This window comes from Carassius gibelio, chromosome B5, assembly GCF_023724105.1.
Source record: "Carassius gibelio isolate Cgi1373 ecotype wild population from Czech Republic chromosome B5, carGib1.2-hapl.c, whole genome shotgun sequence".
NCBI lineage: Eukaryota > Metazoa > Chordata > Actinopteri > Cypriniformes > Cyprinidae > Carassius > Carassius gibelio.
Window position 1 is genome coordinate 28,824,633 of NC_068400.1, and position 25,705 is coordinate 28,850,337.

Consider the following 25,705-nt stretch of genomic DNA (forward strand, 5'->3'; position numbering starts at 1 on the left):
GCAATGCCAGAAATGTGTTCAAAACAATTTAGGATTTACTGGAAAAAAATGTTTTCTGTTCTCTTGCACCAAAAAAGTAATTTGAAAACACTTCTGGGCATCTTTTACAACATCTCCTTTGAGAGATGAGTAAGAAAGCTGAATTTTGGCAAAGGTAACTACTAAATTCCGGGAATGCTCTCTCTGTCATTCTTCCTTTTTTCTTCCTGCAGTGAATGGGATTTAACACACTCCAGGCTTTTGTTGTAAAAACCATGAGCATTGCTGGGGGAAAAAAAACATCTGTTGTCCGTTTATGGATGATCATCTGTTCTTGCTTGCATCACTATGGAGAAAGAAAACCAAAATGGCTCATGATGATTTTCAGTTGATTTATTGTCCCTTAATTTACCATTTCCATGCCAGAAGTCGAAATAGAAAAGATTCATGACTTTGTTTGCCAGTCTTGGGATTGTTTCGTGAATTGTTCGGATTTGAACTGCAGTTTACTGTCAGAATTGAGTGTTTAGATGTAAAGCTCTCTTCATTATGAGCTGCCGCCCTCCCACACACACTCTGACAGTGTAAACTTGGCTCATGCCTGTGTCTCACCGGCTCTTGGAATCTAAGAATCAGCATTCTGAGAAAAGCAAAATACTCAGTGTGAAGAACATACTGTATTGCAGCTCCAATAGCTTCAATGTGAGGAGGACTTATTTTTCTCTTATTCCAAAGGCCTTGACCGCAAAGGCCTTTCCTGTAAACACATTTTATTTATTTATGTATTTTACAAAAATGCTCTACTTTTACTTCTGCTCTACCTTCTGTACTGTTTCGGCACTGTAAGAAATCTTAACTCTTGTTACTTTTTCACATTTTGATTTTTCTGTGTTTATATTAAATGTGTGCTTCACATACATGTTTTTATCTTATCTATGTTGCAGAGAAGCTTAGTACAGTATATCTGCAAAGAGCTAACTGGTGTTCAGTGATAAGAAATGAATAGATCCATTGGGACAAAGCAGAAATGGGAATCCTCTGTATTCAGGAAACGTCTCTGATGTTTTGCCTAATTCTTAGCCACCCAAACATTTGGTGTACAGTTCAGCAACAAAGACACGCCAGTGTTGGACTGTTCAACACACATACGATTAACTGGATTCTTCCTCTCATAAATGCAAGAGCCTCAGAGCCAGTGAATGTAGCCTTTATTTGGCAAACCCCAACCCATTGAAGTGGTTCCTGTAAAATATGAGGTAACGTCATTCGACCACTGAACTCGGAGCCTTGGATGAATGGCTTGCAGTGGCCTTCGAGGAGTTGAGGCACTTCAAGCCGGAAGATCTACACCCCCAACTTTCCTATAAAGAATTTTCCATTTATCCATCCACACTTCCTTTCCAAATCTTTTTTTCAGACGTACTATCCAGAGAAAAACACCTTCATATGTCTGGCATTATTTGAAAAGTCAAACAGTAAAACAAGCTGTGGGCATTCAGCCCTGTTGTGGACCCATCTCTATGGTAACTAAGCTTCATATTAGTCCACATAAAGACAGCCATGAGCAGGGGTTTAGAAGATGTTTAGCTTTAGCGTTTGAAGACACGTCTGGTGTGGATTAAACTTGCTTTGTTTACAAGAGCCTGTTTATTTGAATGCTAATAGAATGTCATGATATATCTCAGGACTGGTGTCGTCTACTCATCTGCTCAACACACCATTGCTGATCTGACTATTGATTGACAGTTTAGTTAGAGGTGGACCAATCCGCAAACCCCTATTTATATAGTTTGTTTAGATAAGGGAGCTATCTAGACCTTTGCCTTATTTTAGCCCTATAGCCGATGTAAGGACAGTTTTGTCCTCAACAACAAATATGGAGCAAACATGCCTCTTTTTTTTTATGCATCTTTCCAAAGAATTTATGAATGTGGTTCTTTTTCACATGGTTGAAGAGTCAGCAGAAAAAAGGGGAAATGAAAGGGAAGAGGAGAGGAGGGAAGGAGAGAATGTCTGTCTTTTCAAGGGCAACGAGACAACTACTCATATCCTTTTCACCTTTTGGTGTCTTTCCTGTGGAACAGTTCATCATATAGCTGCTTACAAAATTTGGTGTCTAAATTTGCAATATAAGCATCTTTATTTGTGCACTATACAATATCTACAATGTGTATACCAAGGTTCAGGAAATATATTCCTCTCTCTCATTCACATTTAGGCACTTTATATATTTTAGTTTACAAAACAAGGTTGTTTTTTTCTTCTGACTTACACTGTAACACAAGCATTTATTTTCAATGTAGTACTGTACATTTTGTTTATTCATACACTGACGTCAGGGAACAAAAAACATTCCCTCAGAAGCAGTGGTGCTCTCTTTAAGGGCCACATCTTAACGGTTTCCTGGCCTGACATTCTTCATGAGACACTTGAATAGGGAGTAAAGCATGCTTGAAACTAAAATACTGAAACAAAACACTCTCTCTTTCTATATAATGTATTTATGGAACCTGAAAAGAATAAACAACATGACATAAGGGTAAACTCTACATATTTCACATCACATGTAATATCATTGTTTTTAGAAGGGTTCCCATTTTAAAACAAGGGCAATGTTCTCTCAAACAATGCGAAACCTGCTCTAAAAATACTGTCCATTTAGCTGTCAATCAGCTGCAGCACTGAGAAAACAACTCCCTTTCTTTCCCTCTCTATCAATATCACAGTCTCAGCCTCCTCTGTTCAAGGCACACTGTAATTTGTTCTACAGATGGTTGAGGAATATCCGCCACTGACCAAAAAAAAAAAAAAGTGTAAAAAATTCCATAGACTTAAATTGAAGGAAGGACCAGAGCCATATCATAAACAATTAGGCTTGGGCTAGTTTGGTTTGGGTCAAAAAATTAAGAATTGGCATAAGAGTTATTGTGAACAAGTAGCATTAAAATACCCATGTTTTCTAGTGCTATTGTGTTATAAGTAGGCCTATGTATTGTTTATAATATAAATATTTCAATAAAGGGCAAATATTAATTGCATTCTAATAGGCCTATTGTTTTCAATGATATTCTAAATATATTATTTTTGGAAGTATATAAAAATCTAAAACACATTAAAAAAAAGTACAGAACAGATATACAAATAGCCTGTTACACATAAATGAACAAATTACTTAATATACTGCTTAAAATTAATTGAATCAATTTACATAAACATATTAAAGGCCACTAAATTTTGTTCATGGAACAGTACAGCTTGTTGATGGTAAATTATTGCGTAATTTCTTTGACTGGAAACAGGAGTGTTGTAATGTCCAGCTGAAGTATGAATATTTTGTCATCAAGATGGGGTGGGGGAGCACAGGCTGGCTTAAAAATATAGGTGGAAGTTACAGAGAATCAGTAGATGATGAATATCAACTATAGAAACAGCCAGTGAGAGCGCATTAGAGACGATCATGTGTCGTGTGATGCAGTGAGATCGCCGTCTGGTCTTCAGAGGGTTAAATTTCACTTTGAGGGGGAGTTACCGAATCTGCAGTAACATCAGAGCACATTCCTCAGAGCTGCCAACATCCCGGGAATAAGACCTTCACCGTCAACATCTCAGACCCATATCCCGGGAATATACCTACTGCACGACCGGACGCGCGTCGACTCTGTTGTCAAGCCGCGTTTTCTCTGCCGGTTCGGAGCACGCGAGCTCCAGGATCCGCTCAATGTCTTAACGTAGGTGTGTATACCGTTTTCCTAAATGAATGTAATACCCTACTGTGTCAGAAAACCTGACGATTTCTGCCAGCTATTGAAACGGATCTCTTGCTTTAAACTAATGAACGGGAGGGAGATATAATTAGGGGTTTTATTTCATTTTTTAATTTATTTTGTAATGATAGCGGTCTGTTTCCATTCACTGCAGCAGGAGCTCTGTTAAGTCCTCATATTGTCTTTCGCAACGCCGCCTTCTATGCTTTTTACAGATTTTCCACGGAAATGCTGAAGACATTATCACAGTAACGCGTGCTAACGCTTTCTCACAGACCAGACAAATGTGACATTCTAACCTAACCTAAAAGAAGTGTTTCATGTTTAATTTACCGTTGAGTCCTCGATACATTCTTCTTGAATCTTCAGGCACGTACAGGTCTTAGGAAGATGAGGAATATATCTCCTATCTGTATGAAATGTAGGTCTAATTCTTCTACGTCTATAGAACCTGTTGATTTGAAATGATTTTATTTTAAAATCCTGTGAAAAGAGATTGATATGACACTGATGTTGGCTGTGGTCTGACCTAAATTCACAGATGTTTGCATTCATCAACAGTGACCACATCCTATGTCAAACAGCTTCACGTTGATACCACACTCGTATGCATTTATGAGGTATAGCATTATTGCTTAAAATAAAACATGCAATAGCATGATTGGCATTTTGAATGTTTTAATAGCAATGTAAAAACCGCCTCATCACCTTCATGTTCGAAGTTAAACTGTGAAACCTCAAATGGTAGGCTAGTTTTGTATTTTCTCATTCAAGGGACATCACCGCTGAAACCTACTTTTTAAGACTTCTCATCAGTATCACAGGAGACCCAAGGATGATAATGTCCTCATATACTATGTTATGACCTTAAGTAATGGCCTGCTGTTTTAAGTGGCACGCAAGCTTAGGTGATTCTGTTCACTTTTGGTTCCAGGTATAATCTCAGTTCCAGGGAATGCATATCATTAAGTCCTGGTAGATCTTAATGACAGTGCAAGATCGGGAAAAGCTAAGCCTTTAACGTGAGAACTTAACGTGGCGTTAGAGTAAGAGTGATGAGAGGACAAGAGAAATTTCAGTCACTTTAACTGTAAGGCCTAGTTTCTTTCTTTCCCTGTGTGGCATTTTCATCTTCTTTTGCTTCACCATCCCCCATAATACTTTAAGAGGAGGAAATGCCACAGTGAATACGTTCCTGTTCCTCTCAAAAAAACTGGAAATGTAGAGGGAACATGTAACTCTTATATAGTGAGCTCACTTTGATATCAAATAAAAAGAATAAAAAACTATTTGAAGCTTTGAAAGGAAAACATCTTTGTTCCTGACATTGGATATGGGCAGATGCTTTCAATCTTATTGAAAACAGCAAATGTGCTTTTACTTAAGTATGTGTAAATGACTTTACCAAGGATGAGTAGCCAACTCTTTTAACAGTTTGAAATGTGAATTACGTTTAAAAATGATGCTGGGTATGACTCACGTCAAGACATTCTTCTTTCTCCTGTTGGTACAATGTGTGCTGTTTTATTGGAACCAGATGTTGGCACTCAACATAGTTTCTCTTCTATCCCTCCATCTGAACTCTTTAAATGCTATCCAGCACCTTTACCCTCTTCCCTCTCTCTTCATAAAAAAAGACCAACATATTTCAGTGGAGAAAGTCGTCCAAAAAAGAGAGAAACAAAGGCAACTTTCCATCACTTTGGACTTCAATAAGACTCTTTTCCACTAGCTCTGCATTCTTTTCCTGCCTCTGTGACATTTTATTAGACAAAAGGGACTGCTATTGCATTTCATTGTGGACATATATAGGTCAGCAGAGTAGTCATGACAGCTTTTTTATGTTAAGAGTGGTATTTTACTGTAGTGGCCACATGTTGAGGCAAGTGACCTTTGCCCCAAGTGTTTGTTTGTACTGCACTTTCCCCCTCCAAAAAAAAAAAGGAATGATTGAATGAAATTGGGACTTTTCCCTTATACCTGTAAAGAAAGAAAAAGTGATTTAGGGCCAGATGTGGAAGCCTTTGCTTTCAACATTATCTGCTGGGATAACGCTTGACCTCCACACACTTAAAGGGATAGTCCACCCAAAATAAAAAAAAAACTGTGTATGTATTAGAAATATTTAAGAGATGCACCGATCAACTGACCAGGGACCCGAATCATGCTGTGTGATCTATATACAGAAGTTACAGCCTCCAAATATATTTGATATTAAAATATATTTTTTGTGTGTTCCATAGAAGAAAGCCATTCAGGTTTGGAATGACGTAAGGATGAGTACATGATAAAATTGGAAGTTTTTTGGTGTGATCTATCTTTTTAAATGTGTGGCGGTCACATTTTATCCTATCAGATAATGCAGGAATCAAACGCTTCCTTATCTGGCTATAAGCCCATTTTCTTTCTTTTCCTGGATGATCTCTGATAAATGAGCAGACTTCTCCATGGAATCAACTTTTACAATGACACTGTCCATCTTTCGGTCTTATCAGAAGGGGATTTGACCCATGACAGGACATACTCTCCTTGTCCTTCTTGTTTAGGACAGAAACTTTGCAAATCATTAGGACATTTTGCCGCATTTTTGCCTTCTGGAGTGCCACATTTTTGCCTTCTACTGAAGCACTCCATTTCACCTTTTCTACAAACCGCTATTTACAATATAGGTTCAAATGACATTAATCCTCTAAATACATTGAGTCCAAGGTTTGTGTATAAAACACAGGTATTTAGTCTGTGCATTTCTTATCCCTTGAGCAATCCTGTGGCTTACTGTACTGTTTGTCTTCATTTCAGTCCATTACACATCATTTCAGTAAACTATTGTGTGAAAAGAGGATCTTCCTTCGCTTGGTATTCCATAAAGAGTTTGTTTTGTCACTAGATGAACCTAGTTATGGTGTCATGGGCTAGGCAGTGTTTGTACACCAGACGTTTTAATGCTTCTTTTGTAGCAGCTCTGGAACACCTGAACGACCACACAAGCATAGAGCTAAAATTATGGGTTACTGTGCTTTTCGAATGTTTTTACTTTTAAAAACCTCTACTTATCATGGACCCTCATGCTGTGAAGATCAACTGTGGAATGATTTCCTGTGAGAAAGCCCGCATGACATATTCAGCCTTCATTTTGAGAAATCAACGTCCAGGATATGTCTTAGTAACCTGGTTACACTTTTAGGACCCCAGAGGTTTAATGAGGGGCAGTCTGACTAGATGTCTATGAATATCACTCTGCAACACTTTAGGAGGGGGTCTGGTCTCCTTCTGCGGTGCTATTTGAAGCACAAGTTAACGTGGTACAATAAAATTGTTCTATCACAGTACTCAAATTGAATTTGGTACAGTTGCACTAATATATTGCTTAAAGTGTATATTGATAAATGTAAATGTTACTGAATCTTTAATGTTAATAGACTTTTACAGTATACATATACTGTGATGTATACAAAAATGCAGTAAAAACAGTAATATTATGAAATCCAATTTAATCCTGTGATGCAAATACTGAATTTTCAGCAGCCATTACTCCAGTCTTAATGCCACACGATCCTTCATAAATCATTCTAATATGCTGATTTGTGGTTCAAGAAACATTTATTATTAGCAGTGTTGAAAACATTTGCGTAATTGATTCGTCTTTTTGAAAAGCGAATTGTAATTGTTTAACATTTCTTCAGAGGCTTTGTGTGTACTGTGTGGCTTGCCCTCATTTTGTTGGATTATGTGTCTTGGATGATGGATTGTGTGTTTGCTGTGCAAAGGCAGCCTGCGAGTGCAGCACTATGAAAAGAGGTGCCCATACCTGTCAAGGGTTGCCATAGCAACCCTCACAATCCGAAGCCACAAGGGTCATACAATAATTGGCTAGCCACATGTTATATATGAATTGCAAAATGTTACAAGAATCAATATCATTATCACCTCAGCAGCCTCCAGCTTCTTCTCTGATCTCCATTCTCAAACAGTTCATTAGACTCAGCCAGTAACTGAAGGAGTCTTAAATGTGGAGGTGTTCTGAGGCCATTAAATACATCGATCGCTCCTGCATGTGGCGTGAGTACAATCGGGTCTTTGTTCCTGGTACACTGTGTGTTCCTTCTAGTTATCCAGTGTCCTGTTGACAACTGACAACACACCCCTGGAGATTTTTGTCTGTCCAGTGTGTTTACCTCAGAGCCCTGAGATTCTTGGCATTGAGCTGGGGAGGATGTGTCTCGGCTTTCCTTTTTTTCATGGGGATATTTACGCATACTCCATAGCTTATGTTAAGAGACAGCCTTGGGGCCAGGGACAGGGAAGAGGAAAGATGCTGTTTATATACCCATTCTCAGTCCTCTCCGGCTCCACTGCTGAAGACCCGCTGAGATGCCAGGGAGGAGAAAATGGACAGGCCGGAGAGAAAGTGCAAATATTGACAAGGAAGCACTAGAGTCATGCGGAGAAGAGTGCAAAAAACTTTTAAAGGTACAAGAGCCCATATACAACAACTTATGCCTCATATGGCGACCATATGGTTGGATAGAATATAGAGTTCACTGGGTTTTATTGGCCAGCAGAAGAGCATGAATTGTCTGTTTAGAGAAAACGGTTCAATTCTGTGCTTGAGACCATGTAGTCATTGTAAAATGAGACTTATTTTTAAGAATTTAGATCACAGTTTATGAAGTGGTAACGGATACTGTGTTTTTGTAATTAAATGTGTCACATTTATTTTTCAGATGTAACACATTAGGAGGTTTTGCTTGTGTACAAAGCAAACAAAACACTGCACTAGTGGGAGGTCTGTCTATTACTATACACTAATTCCTGCAAATGTTTAAATTGGTCTCTTATGTTTCCTGTGTACTGTTTTTCTATACATTGGACAAGCTCCCAAAATGAGCAGAAACTATAAACAACGACAACTTTGACTTTTTAAAGCTCCGCGTTTATTAAAGCGTGTTGAGTGAAATGGCAACGGAATTTAAACGTTTTAGTATTAATGTTATTAATTATAATTATTTCATCAAAATGAATTTGTAAATAACTCTACTATGAGTAAAAGTAATATACGCTTATCAAAAACTTGTGGTCAGTAAAATCATTAAGTTTGGGGTCTTATTTAAGAAATTGCTATTTTTATTAAGCAAGAATCGAAGACTTTTGCATTGTTACAAAGTTGTATATTTAATATATATGCTGATCTTTTGACTTTCTGTTCGTTAAATTCTTTATTCATCATTGATAATAACATAAATATAAAACTATTTTTACTGTATTTTTGATCAAATAAGTGCAGTCTTGGTGAGCGTAAGGGACGTCTTTCGAAAACATGGGGGAAAAAAACAACCTTAAACTGTAGTATAGATCATTAACTAACTATGTTGTTTGCTGTTAACGTAATGTAGCAACTTGCCACTTCAGATTCTGCAGTATTTATTTACAGTCATTTCACAGCAGCTTGAAGCACAGACCATCCAGTCAGATTTTGTTCTGTTTTAATCTCTTTTAAAATGTATTTCTGTGATGGCAAAGCTGAATTGTCAGTAGCCATTACTCCAGCTTTCAGTCAGAATTACTCATTTACTTCAATGAACCATCACTTGTCTTTGATGCACGATGTCAGTATCTTTCAACTGTGTCAGTTTGCTATACTGCTCACCTTTGAACACCTGAATGAATTCAGTACTGAATGGTTTAGAAATCCTTCCAGGAATTTAGTGCTCATAAATTGATAATGCTAAGATAAAGGACATTTAAAGATATCTTTGTACTCTCTGTCGACCAAATTACCTAAACGTGTATGGATGTAAATGTGGTTCTCACAGTCTGGTATTTGAATTGTTATTTAGGTTTGCCCCGCTAACAGTGTGCTAGATATAAACAGTATGTTTTTTCACGTCTGTTGTTGTAGACATAATAGGATCAGGGTGTCAGCTAGATGGAGACCAATACTTTATTCCTGTCTAGGACATCTTAATAGCTCGCCAGCATGACACATTCTTCCTTTTTGCCAGGAATAATGGAAGGACACTACATTTGTGGATGTTTTATGCCATGATTGCTCTGTCTACCATGAGTTACCAACAGCTGTCATTCAGAGGAAGAGCAGCTGGTACTCTTTACTCTTATAATAGAATCTGTTCACTAGTTATAGATGACCAGGAGAAGTCTGGGGTCACATGAGGGTCGCCTGTGTGAGAGGTGAAGCTAATTATGGGTTAGGAACTATTTATATCTGGTGAGATACAAAGCATACCATTTTGACATGGAATAGATAAAAAAAAAATTTAATTACAAGAAAATGAAGGTAGCCTATTTTGGAAATGTATTTGTAACTTTGATTAATAAATGACCACTTTTAAAAAGTGTTTTAGTTTTATTTATAATTATTGAATTTTATATTTGTAAGTTTTTCATTCTAGTCACAAGTCAAGTGCTTTATTTTGTCATGTGCTTTTGTAATTTTGTGTAATTTTTTGTGCTTTATTTAGTGCTTCAACTTAGTTCAGGTATTTGCCAAGGCGACATTTCGCATTTTCCTTTAGTTAAAATTTTCATCTAATGTTTATATTTTATTTGTTTAGCTTTTCTTCAAAAAACAATAGTTTGTTTTAATAGTTTGAGAAGGTTAATAAGGTTATTATGGTTAAACTGTAGACGGTATTTACATTCTAATTAGTTTTTCATTACATAACATTATTTCAACATTGTGTTGAATGTTCCACAGGAAGGATATTTCAAGGAAAAGTGTTGGAGCCTGTATATTTATAGGCAGCTTGAGTCATTGGATGGATGAGGGTAAAAACATTCCAATATATTTATGAGCTGCTAGGATTTTTGTATTTTTTTGATTGAAAACAAATGTTCAAAAATAGCCAGCCTGTGTTATGAAGAAGTGGAGAATGAATAGATCCCAGATGGAAGGGAAGCTGTGACTTCCTGTCTTTGGGTGCAGGGCGGGATAATTGCAGTGTAGAGACAGCAGGAGATAGAGGCTAAGGGTACTATGGTCCTGTAATGGATATGACAAGAAAAGACAGGTTAGAGAATAAAAAAATGGTGACCTATCACCTAAGATAAGTCTATAGGAGAGCCAGTTATCGGAATGAACTCAAAACATGAATCACGTGGTGCGTTAAAGTCAGCGAGTGGAGAGTATTTATGGCCGAACAATGCAGTGACCACAGCTAAATGCTCTAGAGTCCAGGATGTTTATTCAGCTTCTGTTTAAGCACAGCTACTTTGAGTTATAGTATTGCCTGTGTATTAATTCAGTCCGCTGGAATTAAAACCAGAGCTGGTTAGCACATTACCTAACCAGTACAAGTTCAGAGAGACAGTGATCAGCACACGCTAAACAAAATTCACCAACTTCCGACATGAAATTCATCATCAGTTATTAAGTTGTCGTGCTATAATGCTTATCTCAGCACTACAGGCTGTTACTAACATGTACGGGAAAATGTGTGCATGTTCATATACATTTTCACCAGATATCATATCGTCACAATTGGCTCCCTCACTGAAACACTTTTGCAAAAAATATTGATTATTGTTTACCCCATGTGGTCTAAATGTAAAGGTGAATGGACTTAAAGTTGGGGCGACATATTGGAAACACACAATGTTTTCCCCCACAAACAAGCAGAAATATTCTTGTTTATAAGTTAAGATGCCAATGTAATCAGGATCACCATATGACTTACATCATCAATTAATTTATACTTAATACAACAACATAAACTAGTTTATATCATTTAAACCATTGATATTTGACAGCTAAAAAAAGTAAACTGGCACCTAAATGTTTCATCCTAGTAGCAAATAGCTACTAAGCTACTGAGGACTTCTAAAAGCTACAACATTTTTTTCCTGTTTTGATTTCTCTCTCTCCTTCTTTCCTCTTCAGTGCGGCACAGCTGAGCATGGTCCACTGCTGAGTTAAGCTGTGGTGCACACACTGCAGAGAGGAGAGCAAGAGTGCTTCAACTGATCCTGTCTTCACACTTGTTTTGCACGAGGCTGGCCTCCAAACATGTCTGCAGAAGTGGAATCCAGCACACCCCCGGTCGAGCAGGCACCTTTCAAGACACCCTCCAAAAAAGAAAAGAAAAAGGGTATGTGACAGGGCATGGTTCTTCACTGGGCACTTTTTTTCTTCTTCTTTTTTGTCAAGCACAGCTTAGCCAGTCATTGTTTAAAAGGCTGCAATCTTTTTTCTTTTTTTTTCTTAATTGGTGGTTCCTGAGTGAAACTTCTCCATTATTAGATGATATGTAATGAATTGTTATTAGAAAGTACAAAAACTTTGTAGATGTCTTTGCTGACCTACATGTGTCTACTAGCACATCATTAGTGGTATAGTGAGTGTCCTGCTGAGGTTTCTGTGTGTGAGTGTTTGAGCTAGCGTCCACGTCCCCAGTGCACCTTACAAAAACCATGCTTGATCCATAACAAACATGTAATGAACCTGAGGTAAAACTAAGCCCTCATAAGAGTTTTGAAACCTGAAAATACTTCTATTGTACTCCGTAAATGAAAAGGCAGCTTGTTTTGGAGATTTGATCTGAGAATTTACATGAAGTTAAGGGCTGGTTAAGAAAACCATTTCGAGATTACATCCATGATTTATGGTTCAGTCTGGAATCCAAAGGATTTGCCATATTGTTATCCGCCTGTTCAGTTGGAAACAGATAAAAATGATTTAATAGTTACGTATTAACCTAAATTTGTCAGTTTATTAAAATAATGTTAGCTTTCTTTGGAAGGTTTCAGGTTTTTTTGTGGAATTTTAAGCATGGGTGGGCTTTTTATTAGTTTCACATGAAATTGCTTTAAGCCTTTTGACATTTTAATATTTTAATATATTTTGATGTCCTCATCTCAGATGAGATGGTTTAACTTATTTATCTATTTGAATGTATTATATTTCCCCTTCTACAGAGCACAGTTAGAAACATTCTGCTTGTTTGCAGCAGCTATGCAATGGTTACAAAATCTTGTAATACAGAATTCAAGCACCATCTTTTCTGTATTCTCATAACTTTAAAATATTTTCAGCAAATTTTGGATATTAGATCAGACATTCTCTATTTAAACCTAATCTGAATCACTTTTTTGGTACTTAAATGCAAAGCTGATGCAATGGTAGCACGATGATTACACAATTATGTTTATGACCTAGTGATTACAGTTGACAAATGAAGGTCTTTCTGTTACAATAAGGCTCCGAGACGACTTTTTGAAGAGTACTATTGGAGATTCCTTGACATGTTGTGTAGCGCAGGGCAAAGTTGGCAAACAGCCACCTGCAGAAACCTCAAAATCCTCTGTCCAGAGCTCCAGGGGCCTCTTTGACCCAATATTTCTCTGGATTTATTTTTCTAAGCTGGAACCTGGTGCACAGTGGTATTGTTTGTGTTGCCTAGCTCATTCATACCAACAGAGAGCACAAGTGATGGATTCCATTACAGTCCTGTTGCTGTTTGCACAATACCTTCCAGCTGCGACTGCAAGACACTCTCCAACATGTCTATTTATGAGTCTTTTCCACAGGCATGAAAACAAGCAGAATGATTCCCACAGTCTCACGCTGAGGAGCCGGCAGTGATTTGGGTGATGAGGTGCATCTGGGGTTGAAGGAGGTCTTTCATAGTCATGTGTTGGACATAGAAACAAAAATATAATGCTGCAACATCACGGTTGATCTTTCAGCCACATCATTATTTCATGTATAGGCCTATTTCTCTTCCATATCTTTAACTTTTTTATAGATTGATATGTTTTTGGCTTTTAAGTCAACTATTTGATTTAGACTGGCAGAAAAATGGCATAGCTTTCCTTCATGATCAGGCTCATTTGTGAGCAACAGGCCATTGTTCAGTATGTTTGTCATTTCTCTGCCCGTGTAATCTGATGAGCTCTTTATTTTCATTTATTACATGAATACATTAATAAATGACAGTTGACTTTGAACATGCATAAAGAAGTCAGAAACAGAAAATAGATCGAATGAAGGCCAGTTTCCAGTGAAATATCTTTCCAGTCAACTATGATGCCATTCAATTCATCATGTGTATTTTGGTGTTACTGAGTGGCAGTTTCTTTTTGCAGATGATGAGGATGTGGGATGTGGAAGCATCTGAAATACACAGTCGAGTTTAGAGTAACAGTTATGCAAAAAGCAAATATATTTATGAATGCCAAAAGTAGTAAAAATGGAGAGTATGTTAGCCCTTCACAATGTAAACAATGATATAAAGTCATGGGATAGCTTTAATGTTTAATGTTTCTGGTTATGTTTATGCATAATCCCAAGTAATAATACAAAAATACTAATCTAACAATACAGATCATCAGTTCACTATTTATGTTACTTACTTAGTGGAGAATATTGAATAGTGAATAGAGCTGCTCATCAATGCGTTTTCTAAAAAGAGGAAATGACATGATAGTTAGAAAACCAATTTGAAAGTTAAAATTGATTGACAATTTAAGAAAGAAATAATTTACCTGTTGAGAGTGATCTTCTGTGTAGTTGGATATCTGAGCTCCAGAAAATGACTAATGAGGTGATTTTGACAGTTAAGGATTTGAAAAACAAAAAGGCGGGAATAAAGAACCTTAAAGTCTGACCATTTCAGCATAAAAGTGTTCTTTGGTATGATATGGTTCAAAATAGAACTGTTGTTACATGTAAAGTACTCTTAAAGAACAATCTTTTTTTAGTTTCTATTTAAATCAAGCACATATTTACAGGTATTATATGTTCGCGGTGGTTGGGAGTTGTAGAGCAGAAAACCTCAAGCCTGTAGAGTTCCTGCATGGGATGAATGTCAATGCTGTTCCTCAGCTTGGCCACAGAAGGCATGAGGTCTGGGCCTCCGCCAGGCCGTTCTCTCTCAGTCTCTTTTTGTTTCTCTGTGTCTGGCTTACTCCCTCTTTCTCCGCCTCTGCCATCTCAGCAGCGCCACTGGCCAAAAGGGGACATCGCCACATAGTCAGCTGAGCTCTGGTTTTATTCTGAGACACAGGACAAACAGACTAAATAAAATGGCAAAAAGTCCAGAGAATCAAAAGGCAAGCTGAGTTAGATGATAGTGAAAAGATCTAATGAAGAACAGAGGGGTTGCTGATATGAATTCTCGAAAAAAAATAATGTGGCACATATTCAAAACAACACAATTTCAGGGCTAGAATGTGGGCCAGACAGTTATATTAAAACATGCATCGGGAGGAACCCGATAAAATGACATGATCAGCATATCAGCGGCTCTCTGACGCACTTTGTTCATTTTAATCAGCTTCCTTCAGATCTTTTTGCGCCATTGAGCAATCGCACATATTTTGATGAGCGTCTGGCTAACTTGCTGACATTTCCAGTGATTGAATAACATTCAGACTGCGATTGGGAGCTGCTAGAGATAACTCTGTCTCTCAGACAGCTGGTACCATCAGTTCCTTCCGAATGGCATCAATCAGTCCCAGTGACACCCGTAATTATGTCGCTGAATCGTTTCTCATTCCGCTAAGAATAGAGGATTTCATAAATGATTCTGCACTGCGCTGTTCATTCCCATTTTAGATGCTTTTGTTTTGAATGACAGCTGCATTTGTGAGGACGGCTGTTAACTGTAATCAGTTAATTATATGGAGAAGTATTTTAAAAAGGTTAAATGACAGGGGCTAGTCCTGCACTACAGAAAGGACACTTAATTAGTGGTTTCATGCATGAGTGAAGAACCAGCTTTTTTTTCATCTCTTTTCAAAAGGATAAACCTATCCAAGTCGTACAGTTTTGGTGCTGAAATGTTTTTTTGTATTTTTGAAAACAGCTGTGCTGCTAAATATTTCTATGGAAACCTTGATACTGGTTTCTGAATTCTGGATGATGAATAGAAAGTTTAAAAGAACAACATTTATTGTCAACAAATGATTAATTTCTTTACAAATAAAAGTTTATTTTGCACATATATTAAAATATATGCACATATATTATTCTTTGCTTAAAACAGAAATTGACAAAAAAATTAAGAATTATGGTTATTTACCTTTTTAACAGCCCTAATATTCTTAAGCCTCTTTTTTTTTAAGTTTAACAAAACTCTGTCCAGGTATTCATATCTCTGGTTTGGAATTAATATAACTAAGTATAAATATCAGTCTCAATCTCTATATATGTTTGTGGTTTATGGTGATTTGTGTCACCGCAGTTGGTATTTTAATAATCTTTCTAATTAAAAAGCATTACATTCTTGTGACAAACCGGAAGGAGTATTTTGGGAACAAAAATACTCCTTCAAATGTTCAACTTAATTTTTGAAACTTTGTCCATGTTTAGCATGGGAATCCAACTCTTTAACAGTGTAAAAAACTCAGTTTGCATGAAATAGCATTTCACCCCCCCCCCCCCCCCCCCTTTAAATTAAATCTTTTTCATTCTCACAGTACTACATTTTGTTTTAGATTATAATCTCTCTTTATCTCCTCTTCTCAGCTGCAGAGAAAAGCCCAGAGAAAACAGATGAGTTCCTCCTTGCCAGGTTCCAAGGTAATGGAGTTCGCTACAAAGCCAAGTTGATTGGTGTAGATGATGTGCCTGAAGCAAGAGGAGACAAAATGAGCCAAGACTCCATGATGAAACTAAAGGTCAGTGAAAGGTTGTGCATGCATGTTTACATTTTAGTAGACATCTTTAATGACTTCCATTAGCTTAAACTAATGGCAGTGAAAAGGACAAGATGGATTTATTTGTATAAAGCTTTCACACTGCGTCTTGTTTGAAAGCTTTATAGAATATAGTGCCTTAATACCACCAGTGGAAAGAAAAAACAAGATTGTTCCATTTGAGAAGAAAGATAGAGGGAACCATTTCTCTGCAGGAAGAGAATAATTGAGTCAACAAAAGATTTTCCAGTATTTTTGACTTTTTGAAGTAACTCTTATGACCTTTGTAGTTAGTTTCGCTTTGTAAGAGACTGAAAAATCCCAATTGTTTCCTACACAACTGCTTGAATTGTCCAAATGGTTTGACTGACATTTTTTAGCAGGATACTACTGACTACATCCAGGATCAAGTAGTCAAAATATTGTTTAGTAATCGTTCATTTGTCTTTTTCTCTGTGATCACAGAGCAAGGCGGTGGCAGCTCGCTCTCAGGGCAAACACAAGCAGAGAGTCTGGGTGAACATTTCTCTCTCAGGAATCACTGTTACTGATGAGAAAACAGGGGTGTGTTTTTCTCACTTACTCTTCATTTATACCGACTAGTATAAACTCTTCAACAGAAACATCATTTTGAAGCCAACAGTAGTGATTGTTATTTTGTTTTGACTTCTCCAGGCAACATTACTGGAGCACGCAGTAAATAAGATCTCCTTCATCGCCCGGGATGTCACTGACAACAGAGCGTTTGGCTATGTGTGCGGTGCGGAAGGCCAGCACCAGTTCTTCGCCATTAAAACTGCACAGCAGGTCCAGTGAGATTTTATTGAGCAAAGCTCTTTCCTACCTCACACTCTCATGCCTTTAGGCACATACAGACAAACTTGTTCTGAAAAACCATTCCCCCCCCCACTTAAAAACATTCACCCATAAACCGGCAGGAAGCATGCCTTTTAACACGCTGTTTGTGTTTTCACTCAGGCGGAGCCTCTTGTCATTGACCTGAAGGATCTTTTCCAGTTAATCTTCAATATGAAGAAAAAAGAAGTTGAGGGTTCAAAGAAGGTGCGGGACCTCTTAAAATGATTTTTAGATTATTTTTAGGCTATATGAGCTGCTGAGAAACATTTACAGTATATGCATGCGCTCATCAAACGTAGTATTTTAGCAACGCAACAAGTTTTGTATACTACTGTTTGAAAGGCAAGACTTTTTTTAAGCAAGGATGCATTCAATTGATAAAAAGTTACAGTAAAGAAATATATAATTATACAAGGGTTTCTAGTTATATGCTGTTCTTTTGAACTGTTTTCCTATTCAAAGAAAATTATTCGTTACTGAAAATAATAAGAAATTTTATTTGAACACCAAATCAGCATACTGTATTAGAATGATTTCTGAAGAATCATGGCACTGCTGAATCATGAGGTAATAGCTGATGAACAACATTCGGTTTTGCCATCACATGAATAAATAATATTTTTAAATATATTAGCATAGAAATCATACTTTAAATTGTAATAACACCTCACATTATTACTGTTTTTACTGTATTTTTGGTCAAATAAATGCAGCATGGCTAAGCATAAGAAACAGCTTTCCTCAAAAATCTTACCAACCTCAAACCTTTGAAAGGTATCATCACAACCTGAATTACTCAAACATTGTTATAGACTTTATGGAAATTTATAACACATTAGTGTATGTATCAGATATAACATGAAGACCTAAATCATTTCTGTTCAGCTGTGCTTTAGTCTCTCTGCTGTATTGATATTGCTTTTGTCATGTTTTGTCGTTTTCTTTATTCTGCCCTACTGATCAGATCTTGTTTTCTCTTTAGGATGAAAATAATAAAGCAATGGAAGTACGTATTGAGACATTAAACTCTTCAGCTGGCAAATGTTCATATCATACTGTATATTTTTTACTAGTATCTCAATTTCTGTCAATCTTACCTCAACAGAATGGCAGTGAAGGTTCACACAATGACAGAAAAGTAAGTAAGATTCATTGTGGTTTGGTTTACATTTACCAAATGGTTCTGATCGTGCAAAACAACAGTGCAAGTATTTTGTTGGTCTCCAACCTGAAGGCAGAGTTAGCAGTAGAGTTGTGTTGCTCTGGCCCAGTTCCAAAAGCCCCCTGCTGGGTCGTCTTCATGTTGTTTTTCCCCATTTGCACACAGCACCTAAACTAGTCTCCTCAGGGGGTGGAAGCTAATGAAGTTAGCAGACAGGAAATAACTGAGACGCATCACACAGCAGCTCTGGCCGTTCTCCTTTCACTCGCAGTCTTTGAAAAAAAAAAAAAAACACAGTTCTCCTCATTCTCTTCAATGCTCATTTCCTCCTATTCATCTGCCCACAGTATGAATAGCGCTTCTCTTAGATGTTTTGGTAACTCTGACTCTGTTTGGCTTCCATAATCTGGTCTGAGTCTTGTTTTTCCCTTTTCAACTCTGTGCTGCAGGGCGTCGAACAGCTGGACTTGTTTGGAGACATGTCGACCCCACCTGACTTAAACTCTCCCTCGGTAAGACTGTTGGGCAAGAATGAGTCACACATACTCATGTATAAATATACACATTCAGGCTGAATCTGAGCCTTTTTTCCACTCCAGTTTTGTTTATTAATGGATGGTATTGACGGTGACGCTGTGCTTTATTAACACAAAAAAGACACACTAACATTATTAATGTTATTTCCACGGAAATCTATTATACACCAGCTCATTTACCAGACCAAAGCAACATTATCCAAATGAGACATTACGCTGTTTGAAAGAGACTAGCGGCATTCAGAAAACTCTTATATCCTGCTATGGTCCTTGTTTAGTCTTTGGTGCTTGATTGACCTCAAATGAAGAAAATGCCGTCATGGGGAGTAGAAGGCTTGTGTTCAGGCCAAACGAAAATAACAAGCACTGAAAACTCAACAGGGCTGTTGTTTGAAGACATTGCACTTTAGAAGAGTTTAAAAGCTGTATGGGACTGTTTTTGCCTCAATTCCTAGCCCCTTGCAAGTGTTAAATAGGTTACATGTAAAATATATATGAGTTTCCACCAAAAGAATGAGTCTTCCCATAGTCCCTCATCTTCTGCTTAGCGTTTACTTTCATGGTGAACTTTTCATAAGTGGTGTTGATGCAGAGTCTTATTCTTCTTACTTCTAACACTGCAATCACTGTGAGAGAACAAGTTCAGGTAATGTGTGCATATATTGTCAAGTTTATTCATTCGTTTTATGTCATCCATTATTCAACCCGTGTTTGGTTGTCGAAAGCATGGTATTTTGGGAAAAAAGTACACTTGAGTAGGGTTGCCAACTTCAGTAGAGTAGGATAAGGGACAAATGTCTTTAGGTTTCACCATTTACAGTTAAAGAAAAAAAGAGAAGCTAGTAGTATCTGCCCTTTCTTCTTCCTTGATTCTTTGCTTACTGTCAAATTTAGCGTCTGTGTAGCATTTCCAGTATCAGGACAATTCACAACTCTCACAAAAGTCTCACATCCATCTTTTGCTATTTGTTTTGTGATCATTTTTTCACTTCTATGTAACCTACCATTCAAACCATCTTACGAAAGATGCAGTTTTCTACAAAGATAATACTGAAATACTCAAGAAATGCAAATTATTCCTGAAAGATCATGTGACACTGATGACTGGAGTAAAAATCAGCTTTCAAAAATATTAAATTATTTTAAATTGTAATAACATTTCACAATATTACTTTATTTCTAAATAAATGCAGCTTTTCAGATTTTTTCCCCTCCCAAAATCTTACAAACCCCAAATGGTTGTGTAAAACTTATTCAAATGGAAGAAATATTGTTCTTAACTGTGTGGGTGTAAGACAAAAACAACAATTCTGTATCATACAGGATGGTTGGCAGCTCTACACTTACGTCATGCATGCCCATCTTGATCAAATTTATGATTGCTTGAACACGGCATCCACCTAAAGTTTATTTTACTTCATGCGTGACTTCATCTATATTATTGACATCAGCTTATTATTTATTCTTCCCTCCTTAAATCTTCTTTCAGGAGTCTCAGGACATCCTGTTGATGGATTTGTCCACTGAGATAGACAGCAATCAGAACTGTGTAAAAGGAAACCCCTTCACCTCGTCTTCTGTCCCCAGAGCCCCATCCAGCCTCTCGCCTGAGAACCCCTTCTCTTCTCAACACAGCTTCTTCCCCGCCCCTATCCATGACCCGTTCAGTGACGACCCATTTTCCAAAAGTGCCGATCAATCAATCAGAGACGACCCTGCCACAGCCAACCACAGCCCTAATAACTTGTTTAATGGTGGCCCTAAGAATGGTGACTCTGACTACTTAGGCCAGCAGTTTGACCAACTCTCCAACAGGACAATCATCCATGCTCTCAGTAATGGCCATTGGCCTTTAGATGGCAGAGCTGCGGAAGCCACTAGCTGGACTCAGAATACTGTCCCAGTTCAAGAGCAGAACGGGCATGGGAAAGCAAAGCCTAATCCGTTTGTGGGAGGTTCAGAGAAAATGCAGCCGGTGCAGAATGGAGTGAAACATGAGAATGGAGGCATAGAGCCACCTGTCAATCAAACCAAGGATTCTGTCATTATAAGCCCACCACCACTCAACATGAAAGCCGGGAGGGGCAGGAGGAGTGTAAAGGTGAGGTTGCACTGATGACACTATTATTTCTTGCTTTTTAATTTGATAAATAACATTCTACTTCACTTCTCAAAGCTTTCTTTTTTCTTTCTTTCGTGTCTCTCGTGACTTTAAGATCTCTAATCCATATCTAACACCACTTCATGATTAGTAATGTTGTTTGCCTCAAATTTTAATGCTTCAGTGAGTTGTACTAATAAGGTAAGAATGGATTTGCTAATGTATTTCCCATCACATTAGGCTACTTGTGAATATATATATATATTGTTTGCATTCTTTGATGAATAGAAAGTTAAAGAGAACAGCATTTATTTCAAGCAAACATCTTTTGTACCATTATAAATGTATTTACTGCTACATTTGTTCATTTTAAGGCATCATTACTAAAAAAAAGTATTGATTAAAAGGGGTCATGAACTGCCTTTGTTTTTTATTTGTGCTGTTTTCAGAGATCCACTTATAATGTTTTCAAGATTTGTACATAAAAAAAATATAATAATAATGTCCTGTTATGACCCCCTCATCAAAACACTCTTTTTGAATAGTGGTACTGTACATTCCACCACCTGTTCTGGCAGATTGGCTTCAATATAAGCTGTTTTTAGACTAACGAAAAAGTTTTGAGTTCTGAAACTTACGGGATCAATGGAATTTTGATTTCTCAATTCACCACCCCTTTAATCTATTACAATATTCGTCTTTAATCCCTATTCTGTTTTTGTAGCTTTTATTTAACCAGTGCTGAATCTCATTTATAATTATTTTTGTTTTCTCTTTTATAGTCCCCTTCCAATGAAAAACCCGGACCGGATCCATTTGTTCCACCAAACCCATCAGAATCACCACCTCCTCAACCTGAGAACTGCCCTGTCACCTCTGTCAGTCTGTTCAGCAGGAGCCCTCCCTCCACTGACACGCTCGCAGCTCTCGGTAAGACACTTGAGACAATCAATAAATATCTTAACATTTGTGAGCTTCCAAAAATGCTTTTTTAAAATGTCAGTGATTCTCATTCAAATGAAAGTTTGAGTGTAGAATGAGTGTCATTCTGTTCATACCTGTATATTACTGTAGCTCAAACAGTAGGGCACGGCTCTTGCCAGGCCAAAGGTTCTCAGGGAAATCTTGAATGTAGCATGAAAGTTGAAAGTTGGCATCACAGCTCAAAATGAATACCTAGCAAGTGGCAAACACATGGGAAAACAGACATTGGTTAACAAATAAAATTGTACATGATTTCTAAGAAATGTGCATGATTAAAACAGACTCAAGTACAGAAGTATAAAATTTACAAAAAGAGGGCTGATATGGTGAATACCACTGTGTGGAAATTAATAATGGCTCTTAGTGTCAAGAGGAATGCATGTTACATTCGATGCTTGTCATATGTAGAACATTGAAATATTATATATCATCATCTTTTTATCAACACTATGTTTTCTTTAAAGAAGGGTTGTCTCTTCAAGTCTCCACTCCTCTGTGGAATCAGCCGCTCTCCTCCATCTTCCCCTGCACCACCAATGTCTCTCAGCCCTTCAATCAAGCACCTGTCTTCTCCACTTCTCCTGCGCCTGCCTGGGGAAACATTCCTGGGAGTTTTGGGAGTTTAACCGCTACCCAACAGCTTCCATCATGGGGCACCACGCAAGTCTCCAATGGATCCAATGGGTCCTGGAGCCCTCATTCAACCCTGGGGAACCCCTTCCAGATGGGCATATTTCCACCCAGCCTTGTGCCCGACGGACAGCAGAGCTCCAGTCCCCCTCCACTGGTTCCACCTCGGGCAGTAGCCACCAAAGAAGCTCCTAAAGTGGACAGTAATGCTTTTGTTGATCTTGATCCTCTGGGAGAAAAGGAGAAGAGGGATATCAAGGACATGTTTAAGGATTTCCAGATGGCTAAGCCACCAAACGTTCCAATGAGGAAAGGTGAGCAGACCATGGATGTGTTTGTAATTAAAATGACAATGCCATGAAATTCATCTCTGCATCTAATGTCATTTTGAGTTTCTCATAACATGTATTTGGGAATGCAGCATACACCAGGAGCACTTTATTTCATATTTGCATAACTGTCAACAGTTTTGAGAAATAGGTTTTCTGCATTTTACCAGATTTGTAAACCTGTTCTCGTCTAAACAGAGGTCTGCCTGCAGAAAAAATTTTGAACACCAAAATAATTGTTTCATTGTTTAATATTTAAAAGTAAATAATAATATTAATTTTAGCAAATATGATTGTGCAGTTGTACGACTGCAACAGATTTGAATTTGAATTGAATTTATTTTTAGATTTCTGTTTTTGTTCTATTCAATTTAACTTTTTACGTTTTAGTAATTTCTTTGTGTTTTTTTTTTTTCATTTTTGCTGGTTTAATAAAATATGTAAAGTTTTTTTTTTCTTTTTTTCCCCGCTATGTTAGTACATCAAGTTAAACTAAATTAAAATGAGAGAGGTTGCTTTGGCAACTAGCTGAAATAAAAGTTTGTATTTGATTTCAGTTGAACTAAAGATTGGAGGCCCGAACCCATTCGACAACTCCGTTGGAAAAAATCTGTTTGGCACATCTGTACCTGCAACTGTATGTATATGTGCATCCTTATAAGATATTATGAAACATTTTATCAAACAATAACATTATTTTAGTTTTTCTAAAAGCCTCAAGAATGTTTGTTCTTTTTCTTCTTCTTAATTTTTCTTTAATATTTATGTTTCTTTTTTCTTTTTCTCTTTACAGAGTGCACCTCCCATAAAGACAGTGGGCTTAGATCCTTTCAGAGACCCATTTGGAAACCCATTTGCATGATCTTGATGACTTCATAGGGTCCAATTATGGATCAAACACAAATCACTGAACAAGAAATTATGCAAAATACAGTTCCATCCCAGATGTTTCAGCTTTATAATGCCGTGGTTAAGCAAATGGATACACAATGACAACCGCTTTTCACAGAACACCATTTTTATGTAGCTTTCCCACTAAAGTGCATCCTGTTCAAGAGCTGGTCTCTTAGCTCTGATGTCACAGCCAATGTCTTACAGCCAAATGAAGCCTGTGCAACCCTTCTTGTTTTATGAACCATGATCATGGACAGGCTAAAAATGATCCATCCAGTGCTGGTCTGCTGTTAAAACATGTTTATTGCATTTTGTCTCTTAATGACAACATGATGACATTCGTTTGGTTTTCTGTACTAATAGCACTTAAAAGCAATTTTGTCATTTTTGCATCAGTAGACAAGTTATTGTTGCCTTGTTTGATCACTTTTTCTTCATTGCAATATTATAACATTATATGTTTACTTCTCCACATTTATCAAGAGCTTTAGGGCACGACTGGTCACTAATTTTAAGAAAAAAATTTTTATGAACTGGCATATGAACTGAACAAGATGACCGATTTTTTAAATATCCAATTCAAGTTTGGACATTAAATGTCCAATCACAAACTGTCATGATGGCCAGCAGAGAGACAGTGTAAATAATATCTATAGAGATGCTCTGATATGTGCAATCAACATCATACTGTACTGACCTGTTCATTATAAAAGAGCAACTGACTCTAATCAACCTGTATTTTCTTTGATCTGTACTCAGTATTCTGATATTCGTGAGGTGGTGAGCTTGCGATATTCACTAATATATACAGTATGTACTGTCATCGTGTCAAAAGTTCTCTGTTTTTGTTTTGATTTGACATTGTATTGAATGAATAATCAAAATTTCTACTGCTGGCATGTTGTCAGCAGTTCTACAAATATAAACACCTTCAGAAATAATATCTATCCATTGAATAGGAGGATGATACTATTTAAGCACATTGTTACGGTATGTGTGTAACATGATGACCCAGAATGCTTCAGGTAATACTTGACAAGAGCGTTTTGATGTGTCTGATTGATCGATATTGTTTTACTACAATGCTCTTTATTTTTCCCTTTTGATAGTTTGGGATATAATCATTTTCCACCATGATATTGCAAGGTTTAAAAGAAAAAAACAGAAATGCATTTATCTCAGTGGATTAATGGATTAGCAAAAAAAAAAAAAATTATATGTGTGTACTGTAGTGGATGCTGAAGCCTTGTCAAAATGAATTATGTGAATTGTATGTGTGTACATATATAAATATCTGCTCTGTTATGCACTATGCCATCTACCTTGGATGCTATAGAACTAAGGTGTTTTTAAAAATGTAGTCGCTGCAATAAACTGGAATTTTAGTTAGTGGAATAGATTCAGAATGGTCCTATTTATCTTTTGCAAAGTTTGTATTCAAGTCTGTATAAGACCAGTTGGGTCTACTTCACAATAAAGTGATGACTGGCTGAATGATATTAGCCTCGCATGTCAAGTTTTGTTAGTAAAATGGTTTATAATCTTTAAATGGGATCAGTAGATAACTAAATAACTAATTTTCTTAACTAGATTAAAAAACAATGTGCTGAATGAAGTACACTTCAAACTTTTTTAAGAAGAATGTAAGATGTAAGAAGAATTTTCAGTTATCATTAAAATGTTCTTTACAAAATTGGAGGAAATATATATAAAAACGTAAATTGTTAATTATTTAATCATATATAAATTCTATTAAATTAATTTCATATAATTGCAGAGTGTAATATAACAGACAGTGTTGCTCCCACAGACTG

The 25,705-nt window shown here is 37.0% G+C and overlaps 1 protein-coding gene across 3 annotated transcripts; it reads left to right on the forward strand.

Moving 5' to 3' along the window:
* The first annotated feature begins 3,352 nt into the window (after window positions 1–3,352).
* LOC127957971 (disabled homolog 2) lies at window positions 3,353–25,390 on the forward strand. Of its 3 annotated transcripts, none has more exons than XM_052556716.1 (14): window positions 3,353–3,711; window positions 11,641–11,848; window positions 16,228–16,379; window positions 16,863–16,961; window positions 17,073–17,204; window positions 17,376–17,459; window positions 18,238–18,261; window positions 18,361–18,393; window positions 18,867–18,929; window positions 20,443–21,054; window positions 21,837–21,984; window positions 22,506–22,982; window positions 23,555–23,634; window positions 23,791–25,390. In XM_052556716.1, the coding sequence occupies exons 2-14, from the start codon at window positions 11,767–11,769 to the stop codon at window positions 23,857–23,859; spliced, it is 2,055 nt and encodes a 684-aa protein (XP_052412676.1). In that variant the 5' UTR covers window positions 3,353–3,711; window positions 11,641–11,766; the 3' UTR covers window positions 23,860–25,390. The 3 variants fall into 3 exon arrangements, with proteins under 3 accessions (XP_052412676.1, XP_052412674.1, XP_052412675.1); XM_052556714.1 differs by having other exon boundaries at window positions 3,356–3,711; window positions 22,503–22,982; XM_052556715.1 differs by having other exon boundaries at window positions 3,356–3,707; window positions 22,503–22,982.
* Window positions 25,391–25,705: the final 315 nt, after the last annotated feature.